At 35.2% G+C, this 18,053-nt stretch overlaps 1 protein-coding gene and 1 pseudogene across 2 annotated transcripts in view; one reads left to right on the top strand and one right to left on the bottom strand.

Annotated features, from left to right (window-relative positions):
- LOC114257174 (uncharacterized protein At5g08430) overlaps nucleotides 1-12,554 on the top strand; it is a 65,083-nt gene extending 52,529 nt beyond the window's left edge. For both annotated transcript variants that reach the window (XM_082914577.1, XM_082914578.1), the window contains 6 exons: nucleotides 3,245-3,354; nucleotides 4,497-4,556; nucleotides 6,478-6,528; nucleotides 8,836-8,906; nucleotides 10,420-10,646; nucleotides 11,763-12,554. In XM_082914577.1, the coding sequence (XP_082770703.1) occupies nucleotides 3,245-3,354; nucleotides 4,497-4,556; nucleotides 6,478-6,528; nucleotides 8,836-8,906; nucleotides 10,420-10,646; nucleotides 11,763-12,130 (887 nt within the window). In that variant the 3' untranslated portion in view covers nucleotides 12,131-12,554. The remainder of the gene's footprint in view (nucleotides 1-3,244; nucleotides 3,355-4,496; nucleotides 4,557-6,477; nucleotides 6,529-8,835; nucleotides 8,907-10,419; nucleotides 10,647-11,762) is intronic.
- Nucleotides 12,555-15,212: 2,658 nt separating this feature from the next.
- LOC145820789 (18S ribosomal RNA) lies at nucleotides 15,213-16,571 on the bottom strand (annotated as a pseudogene).
- Nucleotides 16,572-18,053: the final 1,482 nt, after the last annotated feature.

The following is an 18,053-nucleotide window of genomic DNA, read 5'->3' on the forward strand; positions in this document are numbered from 1 at the left end:
TGGTAGTGGTGTAGTGGGTTAGGTTTAGTGGAGTAGGTGAGGTGGTAGTGGTGTAGTGGGTTAGGTTTAGTGGAGTAGGTGAGGTAGTAGTGGTGGTAGGTTTATGGTAAATTCTAACAGCCCCCCGCAAACTCAAGGAGGATAGAAATTAACCAACTTGAGTTTGAAGAAAGGAACAAAACAAGCAAATACATAAAAATAAAAGAGGATAGGTGACACTGTATGGTCGTGTCAGACCATTGGTGAAGACACTCGATGGTGGTGTCATAACGTTGTAGAGGACACTGGATGGCGGTGTCATAACGGTGTAGAGGACACCGGATGGCGGTGTCAGACCGATGTAGAAGACAGTTTATGGGGTCATGTCGGACCGTTGTAGAAGACAGTTTATGGGGTCATGTCGGACCGTTGTAGCAGACAATGTTGTGACAGTTTACGGAGTCTTGCTGGACCCTTGTAGAAACTAACCGGAATCAATGTCGGGACAGTTTACAGAGTCTTGTCGGACCCTTGTAGAAACTAACCGGAATCTATGTCGGGACAGTTTACAGAGTCTTGTCGGACCCATAAAGGAGCTAACCGGAATCAATGTCGGGACAGTTTACAGAGTCTTGTCGGACCCTTGAAGAGTCGCACCCTCAAAAGGTGTGCCCAATGTTTTAAAAGGCGTGCCATCAAAAAGCGTGCCCAATTCATAAAAAGGCGTGCCATCAAAAGACGGGCCATCAAAAGGCGCGCCCATGTCATAAAAGATGTGCCGGACATGATGGCGAGGCACGTGAGTGTCTTGGTTGGCGTGCCCGTTTGTCGTCTGGCGTCAAGTGGCGCGCGATACGCGTGGCTGCCTTGGCTATTTAACCAAGACGAAGGCTGAGGCTGAGGCTGAGGCATACCATTCTGAAACCTTTGAAACCAACCCTTCTCTGAAAAACTCTGCCTCTTCGGAGAGAGAAACTGTGGAACACTTTGTAGCCCAGAAAAATGGCTTCGTCTTCCCGCGGGCTGCTCACCCTCTTTCCCGACCTCAACGAGTCAACGAGAGAGAGAACTGGTGCGGTGGCACTGGAACCTCAACCAAGCGCCCCGGAGTTTGCTCCGTTGAACTTTCCTATGCGGTCTGTGGAGCAAAGAATGGCAGTGCAGTCGGATGTGGAAGCCAATCAGTATACATTGAAGTCATGTGTGGAAACCATGACTGCGGTGACAAACTTGTCGAACCGGCTGCAGAGTAGGGCAAATGAGGTGCAGCAATTAAACTCCCAGCTGACTCTGCTCCAACGCATGTATAAGGATGCGCGAGCAGAGATAAGCGTGCTAAGGGCAGAAAACAAAGAGTTGAAGCGGAAGGCCACCGTGATGTTCCGATTTGGAGGGCCGCCATATGCTGCAGTGGAGGAGCAGGGAGTAGTGATCATGCCCAGTGGAGTAGGTAACACGAAGGCAACACCGTCAAGGGCCGCCCAGGACGGAGGCAAGAAGAAGAGACCGGCGACAGAGTAGATAAGAAAAAAAAAAAAATCTCGCCTGTGGATGTGTTTGTTTGTTTTTTTTTTTTGTTTTTTTTTTTTTTGTTTGTGTAAAAGTGTGATCGGGGTTGATCCCTGAGAGGAATAAAATATGGGTTGTTGTGCAAATTGGTAAATTGGTTGCAATGGAGTGAGAAAAAGATTAAAAGTAATGTGAAAGAAAAATAAAGAAAGAAATAATAAGAATAAAATTGAAAGCAAAACGAAAGATAAGAGAAATAAGGAAAGTGGTTCACGTGGTTCTCGGCCCACGGTTTTGTCAAAATCGGCCCGCGAGACTACTCATGCCCACCCACTATCTCTTAAAATACTTTATTATTTTTCCCACCCACAACCTCATCATCCTATCTTAAAAGTGAATTGGGTGTGATTTGGGCAAAGCGTGAGCACCAATGAAGTTTTATAATAAAATAAAAAAAATATAAAATTTGGGCGGTGGGGGTGATTAAAAAAAGAAAAGTGAATTGGGTGTGATTTGGGCGGTGAATTGGGTGTGATGAAACAATGTGTTTATGTGTGTATGATAGGGGAGAGAGATTGGAAATGGAGACTTGGGAATCGGATAAAGTTCGGCCATCCTCCAATTGCTTTCCGGCGAAGATCAGACGCTGCTGATCCGGAGGAATCCCTTCCTTATCCTGAATTTTAGCCGTCACGTTATCGAGCGTGTCGGAGCTCTCCACCTCCAGCGTAATCGTCTTGCCAGTTAGGGTTTGCACGAAGATCTGCATACCACCACGAAGCCTCAGAACCAGATGGAGAGTCGATTCCTTCTGGATGTTGTAATCGGCGAGGGTACGACCGTCCTTGAGCTGTTTTCCGGCGAAGATCAAGCGCAAGATCAAGCGCTGTTGATCCGGCGGAACAGCTGCTGTGTGAGGCACATAAGTTGCGTGCCTTGCAGGATTCACAGCAATGTAATCCATCACGGACATGTCACTGATTTGAACTTCGTCGAAGGACCATCTGTTGAAGAGTTTCACATCACTGGGAACCTGGTTTGCCTGTTCCTTCTGATTGGCAACTGCAACAATTGGTGGATCTGCGATAGTCGCCTCCATTTCTGTTTCAACTGTGATGGGGAGAGAGAGGTGCGGCTGGAGAGCGGAAGGTATGTGTAGAAAATTCCAGCGGGCAGCAAAGGCAAAGTTGCCGGCCGGCTGCCCGCCGGTGAGAAAAACAATACAGGTTTAAATCTTATAGCTCTGATACCATGTTAAATTTGATGAAATAGAGAGAATGAATTATTGATTGATGTGTTGATTTTGTGTATATTACAATTACAAGGATTCCTATTATATAGGAGTGTGGTGGAGAGTAGGTGAAGTGGAGGTGGTAGTGGTGTAGTGGGTTAGGTTTAGTGGAGTAGGTGAGGTGGTAGTGGTGTAGTGGGTTAGGTTTAGTGGAGTAGGTGAGGTGGTAGTGGTGGTAGGTTTATGGTAAATTCTAACAATTGATGTATCCAGCTACTCCCTTCATGTTAATTTTTGTATTTTGAAAGAACGAGCCAAAGGAAATGAAGTAAAGAGCTTAAAAAAAATGCTGTGTCCAGAATCTGATTGGTGTAGAGTAAGTGGAATCTTTCAGAATGATCTGGTCAATTGCGCTAGAACATGTCAAAGTTGAACTTTCCCATAATTGGTTTATTTTCTACACACATTTTCTTTATTGTTAAAATTTTGATCTTTATCTTATTGTTACCATTTACATGCACTCAGGCATGAAGAAGATATCCAAGGGCGATAACAACATGCAGATTCTCCTCCAAGTTTCAAATATGTCAAAAGGCATTTGCATCAGCGTGCTTTCAGATAAAAACTTCTCTGAGGTAATAATATTGTGTGGAAGTATTTTTGTTGGCATTTTTTTTTTTCATCCTTTCTTCTTCCCTTTTTATTTTTATTTTTTTGATCAACAACAAAAGATTTTATTAATAGATCAAAAAGGGAGCGAGGATGAGGCATCCTCGTACAGAAAGAAAATGAAAATACAAATTTTCTTCCCTTTTTGTTTTATACTCTTCTTCCCTTCCTTCTCCTCCACTGTTCTTTTCTTCTTCGTCACGGTGACATAGTGTTTCAGTGGTGGATCACATTCAAGAACAATGTTTCATCCCTTCATTCTTTTCTATCCGTCCATTACACTAATTAAAGTTTTGTTATTGAATTCAAATGGTGCATGCTCTTGTAATACGATGCTGATTTCAGTGTCAGTACAACAAACATGAATATGTACAATCATGGTACTTTCCTAGAACTAATAATCATGGAGTACACTCTCATGTGAAAAACGTTAATGCTATTATTTATAGTTTGTGACATTTTGAACTTAGTATTTTTGTATGGTATGGATTGTAATGACATGTTTTAGGTTTAGGCACCCCTTTTCTCTATGACTAATGGAATGAAAATGCCAAAACTTCTATCAAACTGAAGCATGGAAATAACCTTCCAATTTCCATAGTCTTATTAAAAGTTCTTGTCAGGTTCCACATATATATTGTGGTTTATTTTAATTAAACTCAGTATGCATGTATGGCAATAACCTTCCAATATGCATGTACACTCATTATAACCATTTGGACATTCCACATTGTTCTGCATAGAGTAGACCATAACTGTGAGGTTTATTTGTGATCAAAACTGACCTCACAAATTTAACTTGATATCGGTGGATTTTGAGAGTACCAGGCATTATTCCCAAATAAGTTTTTAATGTTGACATATGCATCTATTTCTATAAATTTTTCCTACAGCCACAGTTTGTCCTTGAAATTTCCACTCCTTACTATATTGTTTATACTTGTCCATAAATTCTTATTATTTTCAGTACAACTTAACCCATAGTTCTACTTTAGTTTAAACGGTAAAGCATTATTTGGAAGTTAAATTGTTTGAATAGTTCAACATACTGCCAATAGTTTATTATTTCAAGCATAACATTAGTAGCTTGGTTTTTTTGGGTTTGCAGGAAGAATGTGAAGATTTAAGAGAAAAAGTGAAAGGCGGGCTACTTAAAAAACCTACCATAGTAAGTTCCCTCATTCTTTTCTTTTTAATTCTTTTATTCATTGGAAAAGTAAAACTTTTTAATTATATCTACAACGGCTCAGTGTCATGAATAGTGTATATTATAAGTGAATCTGATTAGAAGAGGAATTAATGGAGAGGTGCAAAAAAAAAAGGGAGCTGCTATTCCCACTCCACTATGCTCCAAACACGTTCGTTTTTTTGTCCTTATTATACACAATTACATTAATACCCCCTTGGAATTTTGGTTTTTTGAGGGAGTGTATTTTTTGTGGAGGGATATTAATGTAACGATGTATAATAAGAACAAAGAAGGGAGTATACTTGGAGCAAAGTGGAGTAGGAATAGCGGCTCCCCAAAAAAAAAATCATCTTTTTTTTCTTTTAATTTTTAAACCATCTGAAACAGAATGTAGTTTGCATTTGAATTTTCTGAAGATCCAATCGAATGAAGCATCAGAATGTTTACTCTCTATAATATGATTGCTTTGTCCCTGAATGTCTCGCATCCTCCTTGGATCCTTGTAATTTCTTTCAGCTTTTGACTGAACTGGAAAATAAGGAATCCATGAAGAATGGGCCTTCCAGCTTTGGCAAACTGTTGTAGTAAATTAGTTTGTTAAACGAGCGCCTGCTGCAGTTCTTCTTTATTTTTGCTGAAACTGCTCATCCTTCTTGGAATTTTAGTTTGTGGGTTTCACCAGCTTTAGGCTGTATCTGCAGAATTTGAACCATCGCCTATTTTTTAATTAGTCCATAACGTTAATTCTTGGAAATTACACCCATTTGATATAGGAAATATGCAACAAACTGTTGCAAGACTCGTTGAATATTATCTTTGTCTAGCGCTAAACCTGAACTTATTTTTATGTAACTTGCTAGTAAACAATTCTTGTTCAGTTCATATTTTCTTAATCTGGAGTTCCTCTACCGTCGGTGAACAGCTAAGAAACACGTGACACGGCATGGACATGACGACACACAACTTTTAAAAAAATGTAGGACACGATACATAAGGGATATACGCAAAATATATAATTTTATGTATTTATCATATGTCATATATAAGGATAAATAATTATATGCTATATATATGAGTCTAAGGTAATAATTTTTGGAATCTAGAGGAAAATAGGTGTAAATTTACTTTGTTTTTTGTTATATCATTGAATTACAAGTTATTTTATTCAAACTTCTAATATGTTTCATGTGTATCTAAGTGTTAGGAAGTGTCCAATGAATGTCGTGTCGGTGTCGGACACAACATTTTACCTTCTTAGAAAGGTCCATGCTTCTTAGGTGAACAGTTTTGCCTGTAGCAAATAAAGACTGATTTGCTGTGCTCGTGCCACTTGTTGTGTAGTCATTTGCTATGTCATTGTACTTCATTGGGTTATCTTTTCAGTTTTACCCTTCATTTTGCTGTTGGCTTCATAATTTGCTTATTTGACTGTGGTTGGCTTCAGTTTTACCCTTATTTGACTGTAAAATATTCTCATTATATTTGTTTCCTTTAGCAGACAACTGCCCTTAAGAAGAAGCAATCATGTTTGTGTATTGATAATCTCATTTATGAGGAAATCAAACAAATTGTGTTATAAAACCCTAGTACATATTTAATTTAGGCATCAAGTGGAACTCAAGAAAACTAGAGTTTGAATTTATTTATCACTAAATTTAACATTTTAAGACATTTTTCTTCAACCACCAAGTGTTTTAAGTTGGTTATTATATTTTATCTTAACTTAATGGCATCACTATGTTTCAATGTTAAAACAATTTTAACTTATTGTGTCTCAATCCCTGATGATGTGGACCAACTTTGCTGCTACTGCTTATATTTGTCACCGTCTCTGTAGCGCGCTATATATTCTGGTTGAAAGTTTATTCAAACTGTTTGATCAAAACATTTTATCTGACAGGTGGACCTTGAACAGAAGGCCAGAAGTCTGCATGAAGATATAACAAAGCATGTATGAACATCTACCCCAGTGTTATTTGCAAATGTACATAATACATCTATTTTAAGCTTTTCCATAGAACAATTTGTGAGTTGTACAGTCTATAATTTAACTTCCGTCAATCTTGAGAGTGAGGAATGTGAGTGGGCAAGATGGAACAAAAATAAGATGGAAAAGTGGCCAAATATGTCATTTGAACAGATCATGAAAACTTCTGATTTATTAGTCTGCTTCTTAGAAGTCCTTGAGTTGAAGTTCAAGACGTACTCACCGTATATCCTGCCAAAAAATAGCATTTTAGTGCATCCTTTGTGTTTCTGTGTGGGTTTGTTTGTTAAGTCATCAATTATCCGAAAGCTTAAATTGTTAGGAAATTGGCCCAACAATGTATATCAAGCTATTCAACATCCTGTCTCACGTGCAATCCTATCTTGCACTTGGAGATGCAAATATCCAAACAACCACACATAGAGAGAAGAAAGAATGCAAACGGAGCCCAAACTGAGCTCTAATACCATGTGAAGTCACTAATTTTCGTGAAAGCTTAAGCATTTAGGAAATGGGCAGCAATATATATTAAACTATCTGACATTGTTTGTTAGTGTATATGCATGTAAGAGTGAATTGAGAGAGGGAGGGAGGGAGAGAGAGACCCAACATTTTCCATAACATCGTATGTACTACAAATTATGTGTTTTGCCTTTGGTTCAGAAACTTACTACAATGTGTCATCATAAATTGGTGGTCCTGTGCTTTCTCTTGGCCAATGTGTCCTATCATTCCTTCTGCTGACGAATTAGTGGCACTCAAATTATACCCTTACGAGGCCATTATTTAATAAAATAGTAGTTATTCCTTTTTGTTATGCATGTCAAGTAGGTCCTTTTGTTTTATATCGTTTAGGGGCGCCTGTTTATTTTACCAATAACTTATGGATTGTGTTGGGGTAGTGTGTACTAGCGGAACTACGTTCGTGGGAAGGGTGCCATGGCACCCACTCTTTCAATAACCCTCTTATATATGTATAGTATATGATATATATAATCCTAACCAAAATTTACATTCTGGCACCACATATTTTTTAAAATTATCCTAAAGTTTAATTTGTTTATCATTTTATGTGTGGATATAGATTAAGACTTCTAAGCACTCTTTCTTAATTTACTCTCAACGGTATGGTAGGTTACATGTCAATTTTTGATTTGTCACTAACTCAACCATGTAATTGCCATGTCATTGTGGGGGAATTGTGAGGTTCTAAATTCTGGGTCTCTAGCATTTCTCTTTGTGTCAATACTATATTAGTTCCATGGAAAATGTTTGAGACCCTAAAAGAGCTCTCCTAATTTGACCCACAATGATGTGACATGATAGGTGTCAACTTTTAATTTGTCACACAGTTGATTAAATAAGACCCTACTATCTTGCCACACCATTGTGAGTGAATTTAGAGGTTTAAATTGGGGGTCTCTAGTATTTCTCATTAACACATAAGATGATAAACAAAATATGGTAAGAAAATGTGACCATCATAGCATTTTTTAGTTCTGAATATTGCTATACATACAAACAAACTTTTCTTACAAATTTGTTTACAAACTACTGTGCAGCAAATTGAGTTCCATATCGTACTCCATGGTTTTAATCACTTTATGCCACAGCAATTCAAAATGAAAAATTATAAACAAAGCTTGTTTGTATATTAAATACATAAAAGAGAACTTTAAAAAGTTATAATATCAATAAATAAAAATTTGTTTCAAATTTTGGCACCTGTCAAAACAAATTTCTGGTTTCACCCCTGGTACTGTGGATCTTGATCCAAAGGAGATGGTTCAGGGGTGTGCCCCAACCCGAATGTTGGGGTGGTGTTTCCACATCTGTGACTTGTTGCCCTAATTTCTATATATTTATAGTTGAGGGGGAGACGACCTTCTTTGTATCTTGTGACTTTCGGATCATGGTGAAAAAACCGCAGAAGTCGTGGATGCAGCACTAGTTTGGGGTGAACTGCTTAAATTTTGTTGTTCTTCTGCATTTAATTCTTGTTTCTTGTTCTAATCCCTGTTTGAGTTTCGCGTTTCACCGTTCCCGGTTAGGTGTATCAATTGCTAACAGATTGATCTCAATAAGATTACTGTAAGCAGTTTCATTTCTGTTATTTTGTTATGCAGGTAAAATACTTGACTGAACTATCGAGCATTTCATTTAAAAACATCTTAATATCACCTTGTTCATTGTAATCTTTCTTCTTATTTGTCATCCATTACTTGCTTTTTATTTTTCTGCTTATCTTTTCTTTGTATTGAAACTTGTCAGTGGATTGTTAGAGAGCTGAATTTATTACAAAACCTCATTGATCAAGCAAATGAAAAAGGATGGAGAAGGGAATATCCTTTTTGCAAGTGTTTTGTGAAATGCAGATTCAGGATAGTGGCATTTACTGAGGCTATGATAGCGTGTATAGGAACAGCCACACACGTCACTAGATTACAGAAGTACTGATGAACAATCTCAAACTATTCTTCTGCTAATACCCACGACCTAAGATTTCATTTGATCAATGATTTTAGTATGCAGAAGCAAAAGAAGTTGAAACTTTTTGATTTGTAGACTAAGAATCACGAACACGGACATGGACATGGACACATGACATGACACAGACACACCAAATTTCAAAAAATGTAAGACACGACAAGCTGGGGACATGTGCAAAACATATAATTTTATATATTTATTAGATGTCAGATTTTTAAATACTAGGACAAATTACACAAATAGTCCCTATAATTTGGGACTTGTGTCATTTTAGTCCATGACTTTTCAATTGTGACATATTTGACCCTGAATTTTGAATCTTGTTCCAAATAAGGACAATTGAAGATATCATTAGATTTTTCAAGGGTAAAATTGTCAATTTGATAAAATATAAATTAATTTGACAAAAATAAATGTCAAACAAATATTTTTGAATTTTTAAAAGTTATTTCTACCCACTAAAAATAAAATTATATAAAATTGATAAATCTTTTAGACATTTATTTATTTATTTTTACCAAATTAATTTTTATTATGTGTTTGGATGATGATCATGTAAAATTAATTTTAAAAAATTAATCATGTAATTTTTATTAATTTTACATAATTTTATCATTGGTGGATAAAAATAATTTTAAAAAATTTAAAAACATTTTTTTTGAATATTTATTTTTGTCAAATTAGTTTATATTTTATCAAATTGACGATTTTACCCTTGAAAAATCTAATGATATTTTCAATTGTCCTTATTTGGAACAAGATTCAAAATTCAGGGTCAAATATGTCACAATTGAAAAGTTAGGGGTCAAAGTGGCATAAGCCCCAAACTATAGGACGATTAGTGTAATTAATCCTAAATACTATATACTTATACTAGATCAAATAATTATTCACATCAAATTCATATCCTTTGGTACGCTATTTCGGTAAAAAAAAATATTTTAAGAATGGGACATAGGACGTCCCAACTTGTCCTGAGCATGTTCAACACGTGTGCAAATTGGGACACGGAGTGTCCCAATGTGTCCAAAGCATGTCTGACATGTGTCCATAGTTTGTCTGGCACGTGTCCATGTCTAGCACCAGTACGTGGCCTTCAGAAAGGTGGCCGTGCTTTATAGTTTGTAGACTTATACGTCCAATTTGAATTGATACCTTGTATTGATTTATGATTTCAGATGCTAAGAGATGTATTAATATCTACGCCCCGAATTTAATCGGAAAGCTAAATCATAAATCAAAAAAAGTGGGGCATCCACATGAGAATGTAAATAAATGCTCATACATGCACAAATTTAGCATATATTAGGTGCTAATATTTGCAGTAAAATGTTAACGTGCCCCTTAACCTACATGGTTTTCTACACTCTCTGAATACATGGAGAAAAGAAAGCTGCTTCAGAAGCCATCAGAACAGTTGCGGTTGCTACAAGAGGTTCCCAAGGTGACTGCAGATCTATCAGAACTCGAACCTACGGCAAATGATGCCATTAAAGAATATAAAGAGGGAGATGAAAGCTTGCCAAAATCAATCCTCCAAGGGAGTTTGGAAACTCCTGGAGATAGCTGGGGAGGCAATGGATTTTCTTCAGGTATGGTTGATTAAATTTCTACTACTATGCACATGTATTTCCATTCATAGTTTTGGATGTTCTAAAACCATTGTGTTGAATAATACAGTAGGAGATTAAGATGCATACAAGAAGAAACAGTTATCTAAATCAGACTCTTTTCGGATTTAGTTTTGGCTTCAAGTCATTTCAAGTTCCAATTTTCAGAAAATTTACTTAGAAATTTTCTTTTGCGAAAGTTTGATTTCTTCAACATTGTTTCTTGAAATTATGATTTCAATCTGTACAAGGACGATAAACCCAAAATTTAAAACTCTGCAATGAAATTGAAAGTTCTATTTGCACCCACTTTTATTCATATGTAACCCTAGGTGAGACTTAAGGGCACATTTGATTGACAGGATTAAAGCATGGGATTGAGATTATTAATCCGTGGGCCCAATAATCATGTGTTTGTTTTGAAATTTTGTTTCAGGATTATTAATCCAATGGATAATTAATCCAACAAATTTGTAGGATTATTAGTAATGGGGTTGGGATGGGATTATATATCCTGAGTTGGGAAATAAAATAAAAAGACTCTTTTATCTTCATATATTTTCTTATCCAATATAAATCAAACAATGGATAAGGGGATAATTTATCCTACTAATTCAATTGGATAGTGAATACCACACTAATTTGATGGGATTATTTCACTATTAGTCTTGTGAATCAAACATGGCCTAATAGTTTACGAAGTTATGTAATATCTCTTCATCTTCTCATGGAAGTGTTGAATTGGTTGTAATCGTCTATCATAAACTCATTGGATTCATTCCCAAGTTGTAACATACCATTAAAATGGAATAGTTTCATTTTTTCATCAAATTGTTTGAATGCATTCCTATATTTTGTATTCATTTAGAAGAAATAATGTAATCATTTTCTGATGGCAATGATGCATGCTTTTTTGTAAGGACATTGTGAAAAGAGCATGAATGCTTCTTCAATTTCTCTTGTGCCTGCAGGCCTATCAATTTTATTACAACTCCTCATCTCTTATGTTTGCTATTCATTCTTATTTATATTATTTTGATCAAGTTGATAAAAGTGTAAAAAACAGCTTATTATTTGTTCTCTGTGTTTTATGCTTAGTTGCAAAGAAGGAACATTCCGTGGCATCTGTCATTGAAGAACCGAAAAGTTCGGAACCAAAAATGCTGAGTAACCAAGAGGCCTCAGCGGTTCCATTGATTGAGTTGAGTAGCGATGACGACGACGACGACAATGATGGTTCAAGGGTTGCAGTTGGAAAGCAAAAACTCGAAGACGAGGATACGTCTGTGTGGCATTGTATGGGGCAAAGTGGAGAAAGACATGGGCCACACTCGCTGTCAATGTTGAAACACTGGGGCGAGATTAGTCCTTTCGCTTTGAAGTTCAAGGTGTGGAAAGTTGGTCAAAGTGAAGACAATGCAATCTCATTGAGCAATGCTCTTCTCAGGTTTTTCCCAGAAAATTAGGACTTGAAGTTTGTTGTTTGATGTTTGTCTACCAGAAGTTTATCAAACATACAGAAGCAAATAAGTATACTTTACTGTTCATAAACTTGTTTTGTAAATGTCTGTTTCTACTTTCTTTTTTTTCTTTGTTTTTTTTTGGTCTTTTTGGAAGCATTAATAGCTAGAACTTGAGAATAATTGTAGGAAACCAAAGATATCAGAAGTGGATGTTTTGTTGATGTTAAAAATCAGGATTAAACAGAAGCATTATGTTGCTTAATAGAAAAACTAATCTATTTTATTTTATAATTGCTTCTGATATTATCTTTGTCCTTTTCCACAGTTACAATATGTGGCCAGCCAACTAATGGCTGAAATAGAGAGAGTCGTGAGGGGACTGTACCTTTTGTAAATTTTTTATTCATTTTACTCTTATTTTTATATACATTTATAGGGTTGCCTTTGGTAGACACTCTTTATGGGATGGTGTGCACCAGTTGAACTTTTGTTACGCATTTTTTTGGTACATGTTATGTATTTTTGTGAGAAGTGTTATCAATTTTTTTTTTTTTTTTTTTTTGGGAGGAGGTTTTCCTCCAAGCTAAGATGTAGGAATTTCTACAACCCAAAAAATGTGCCATGCTATGATTGGCTATGAAATTAAACATCTATTTGGAATCCTAGTTATTTTAGGTACCTTGTGTATTGTTTTTGTAATTAAATTTTTGTTTAAAAAATAAACAATTTTGGTAATTTTTGGATGACCGATCGCTGGAATTTTATATTTTTTTTCCCTATCAAATTATTTCACAATTATATTGCACAATTAATATCAATTGAAAATCTACATACATTAGATAACATTATGTCTTAGAAATATATAAAATAAAAAATAAAAAATTTGACTAAACGACAACAAATTAAAAAATGTGTCCTTTTTTGTGTTTATTTCATATTTGTTTTTAGTTTTTATAAAGAAATAGATTTCTTTACAAATATTTTAGGTTTTTCAATGCATTTAGATTATATGCATCTAAAAATTTAATTAAAATATGAAAAAGTTACTAAATACAAAAAAAATATAAAAATAAAAATAAAATAAGCAAATCAAAAATCGAGAAAATATTTTTGAAAAATTATACCAAATAGACTAATTTTGTTAATAAAAATTTACAACATATAATGGTGTCTAATGTAGGTAGAAATTTTTTTTTCCTTCCAGTACAACAGATTTAATATTTGTAGATTTTCGACTTGTTTTAATTGTGCAATACAATTGTGGAACAATTTTATCGTGCAAAATTATAATAATAATAATAATAATAATAATAATAAAATCAACAGATGGATCATCCAAAAATTACTAATATTGAATTTTAGATTTCCAGATAAGGATTTAATTTTAAAAAAACAAAAACAAAAACAATTTAACAAGAACAATTTACCTAAAATAACTAGGACTCCAAAATGCATACTTCCTTGAATTGTGTAATCTTTTAGCTAATCATAAGGTGTCACATTACTTAGATTGTAGGAACTCCTACATTCTAAGTTGGAGGAAAACCTTCTCTATTTTTTATTTTTTTTATAGAGTTGCAATAATTGTGGTTCATAAATGAAATTACTAATTTTTGTGGTAGTGTTTACTATTTTTATGGTAATGTTCTCATTTTGTGCTTCTTAAAATTTTTGATACAAAAAAAATGTAACATTATTACAAAAATTACGTATCATTACCATAAAATATATAACTTTATTTCTGAAACACAAATTATCATTACTTTATTAGAAGATTACGCGTAACTTTAGCTATAAATATGTGCAACATATACCGCAAAAATGCATAATACTGCATGTGGTATACGCCTCTGAGGGAGTGTACCAAAGGAATTTTCACATTTGTGTATGCCTGTGGATCACATTTTAATATACACATTCATTGTAGCATCATTCATTCCTTAATTGAACAAATACTTCACACAAAGTTGGTTTTATTTTTATTCATAAATGAAATTACTAATTTTTTTGGTAGTGATTACTATTTTGTGGTAATTTTCTCATTTTGTGCTTTATAAAATTTTCAATAAAAAAATACATAACATTATTATAAAAAATGTGTATCATTATCATAAAATGTGTAGCTTTATATCGTAACTTTATCAGAAGATTATATAACTTTAGCCATAAATATGTGCAACATACACCACAAAATACATGCAACATTATTATAAAAAATGCGTATCATTATCATAAAATGTGTAGCTTTATATCGTAACTTTACCAAAAGATTAAATAAATTTAGCCATAAATATGTGTAACATATACCATAAAAATACATGATTCTGTGCATATGGTATACGCCTTTGAGTAGGTGTACCAAATGAATTTTCACATTTGTGTATACTTGTGGATCACATTTTAATATGCACTTTAACACATCCATTAGAGCATCATTCATTCCATAATTGAACAAACACTTCACAAGTTCACACAAAGTTGGTTTTATTTTTATCATTTTTTTGTCAGTTAACACGTATCTTAATGCACAAATTTAATACTTTTATTGAAGATATTCTAAATGAGATGTAAGGGTTTGACTAGTTAGATTAACCCAAAATTTGGATTGGTTTTGGCAAATAGATTTTTGGGCTTGGTATATTGTTAAATTTAACAATAAGTAGGTTTATTTATTTTTTGGGCAAATTACTTGGAAGTCATATTTAAAAGAGGAAAAGTCTATTTAGTCTCAAAACTTTTTGGATACTCTCAAAAGTTCACTACGTATTTTTCTTCTTTGTTCTTCTCTGTGCATTTGTTATTCTCTACCATTTTCTCTTCCTGATTTATAGCGACCAGTGATCACGCCTTGCTTCTTCTCTTTCTCTTTCTAATATATAATCACCGACAATCGACGACCATCATTGATTGGGATTCACCACCAACCACCGACGGTGAAGGAGACGAGTTTCCGACAAAGAAAATAAGTAAATCTATTCAAATCTACATAAGATCTAAGTAGATCTAAATGAGATCCAACGAGATCTAAATAAAAAATAATTGTCGGAGTACAATCTTCTCTATAATCTGTTTCTCTCCTTCGATCTTTTAATTTTTTCTACATTTTCCTTGCTACACACTTCTCATAACGTCGCCAGCAGCGAATCGCCCACATTGCCGCGATCCGAACACTTCACCGAACTATTCAATCGATAGGAACGACGGGCGGTGTGTACAAAGGGCAAGGACGTAGTCAACGCGAGTTGATGACTCGCGCTTACTAGGAATTCCTCATTGAAGACCAACAATTGCAATGATCTATCCCCGTCACGATGAAATTTCAAAGATTACTCGGGCCTATTGGCCAAGACTATAGATTCGTTGAATACATCAGTGTAGCGTACGTGCGGCCTAGAACATCTAAGGGCATCACAAACTTGTTATTGCCTCAAACTTCCGTAGCCTGAAGGGCCATAGTCCCTCTAAGAAGCTAGCTATGGAGGGTCACCTCCACATAGCTAGTTAGCAGGCTAAGGTCTCATTTGTTAATAGAATTAACCAAACAAATCGCTCCACCAACTAAGAACGACCATGCACCACCACCCATAGAATCAAGAAAGAGCTCTCAATCTGTCAATCCTTACTATGTCTAGACCTGGTAAGTTTCCCCGTGTTGAGTCAAATTAAGCCGTAGGCTCTACTCCTAGTGGTGCCCTTCCGTCAATTCCTTTAAGTTTCAGCCTTGTAACCATACTCCCCCCCGAACCCAAAAACTTTGATTTCTCATAAGGTGTCAGCGGAGTCCTAAAAGTAACATCCGCTGATCCCTGGTCGGCATCATTTATGGTTGAGACTAGGACGGTATCTGATCTTCGAGCCCCCAACTTTCATTCTTGATTAATGAAAACATCCTTAGCAAATGCTTTTGCAGTTGTTTGTCTTTCACAAATCCAAGAATTTCACTTCTGACTATGAAATATAAATGCCCCCGATTGTTCTTATTAATCATTACTCCGATCCTGAAGGCCAACGTAATAGGATCGAAATCCTATGATGTTATCCCATGCTAATGTATCTAGAGCGTAGGCTTGCTTTGAGCACTCTAATTTCTTCAAAGTAACAGCGTCATAGGCACGACCTTGCCAATTAAGACCAGGAGAGCATCGACGGCAAAAGGGACGAGACGACCGATGCACACCTGAGGCGGACCGTCGATCTAACTCAAAATCCAACTACAAGCTTTTTAACTGCAACAACTTAAATATATGCTATTAGAGCTGGAATTACTGCGACTGTTGGCACTAGACTTGCTCTCCAATGGATCCTCGTTAAGGGATTTAGATTGTACTCATTCCAATTACCAGACTCAAAGATCCCGGTATTGTTATTTATTGTCACTACCTGTAATGCCCCAAATTTCTAACCCAAATGCTAATGCAACAATCATAGCTCTTTCAAAGAAAAACCAAATATAAATCTCCAAAGTTACATCACGTGATACAATAGTTCTTCATGCAACAATACATTCACTTCAAATCAAAATAACATAAACAAATAGGTACCCCCAAGGGTTTACAAGTTTCCAAGGCTTAGGCCTAGTTACACAAAATGGTTATTCAAACCCACACAAATATAGCCATTGGCTTAAACACAGAGTCACAGCAAAATGAGAGTCTCGTACTCTGAACACACGTTTCCTCGCCTTTAATTAGGCACCATCACCACATCCTTTCCTGTACAAAAATCTCATAGGATGAGCATAAAGCCTAGTAGAAAATCCTTAACAAAGTATATATATTTTATACAAGTCTCAAGAGATGAAATGCACATGTCATGCCATGCCCTTTTTGAAAGAAAATCACATCTTCATCTTTGAAAACTATCATGCTCAATGATGTCATGCAATTTCAATTCTTCAAAACTTAACAATTCATTTCAAGGGCGGTAAATATGACTCTGGTAATCCCTAGGTCGGTATCTGCAAGTAGACTATACAAGTATTACCAATTTGTCATTTTTACCGGTATTAACCGGAAGGCTCGATACCTATCCGCGCGGGTTTTCGGTCTTTCACCCTGGACCCTCAGGCCAACTTATTCAATATCATCTACACCACCTATCAAGACTTACCAACGTATTTACCCCAAAACCATTCTATGAAAACTTGTTTCTCAACATTCTTTTCTCAATGCAAGTTTTCAAATCAACTTTCAAAGTTTAATGTAATCAAATGAATTGATATGCCAATAACACAAGATGAATATAAATACTTTTATTCCAATTCATCATCCAAGGAATAACACAATTCCCTATTCTCAAGTATCCTCAACAATTAGTCATTTCAAGACTATTTCAACAATAATTCTCGTATTCCCTGAAATTCATCATTTATATAAATATAAATAAGAAATTCTCCAAACATCAATTTATTTTGACACACAAAATAAATATAACAATATCATTTATGGATTTTCAGTCTTCTAAAGAAAAATCTCCAAATTCTAGGTTTTCTCACCAAAACTATACAACTCAAATCTTTTGAAAGAAAACTTTCTAAAATCATCTTTTCTTCAATCAATGAAGATCAAAACCCATAAGATTATTTTAAAAGAACAAGAGACAAACCCACTTTCAAAATCGCTCAACTTCTTGAATCAACAATCAATTTTTAGAAGCTATCAAAAGATGATTTCAAAAATCATCTAGATCTTGCAAAAATATATATATAACTCAAAGAAATCCCTACCTCAAGTTTTGAAGAGAATCTGAGATGAAACCCCAAAATTTACAATGTCAAAACTCGATCTTCGCCGCATACAATGAAACCCTCGAGGTGATAACCAACTTTGATGAAGAATTTAGGCCTAAATCCCAATGGATTTAGAGAAATCAAAGAGAGAATATGACTTCTAGAAAGAGAAGTTCTAGATCTGGAAATTTGGAGAGT

Source organism: Camellia sinensis, chromosome 2 (genome assembly GCF_055761805.1).
Source record: "Camellia sinensis isolate YWXY chromosome 2, ASM5576180v1, whole genome shotgun sequence".
NCBI classification, from domain to species: domain Eukaryota; kingdom Viridiplantae; phylum Streptophyta; class Magnoliopsida; order Ericales; family Theaceae; genus Camellia; species Camellia sinensis.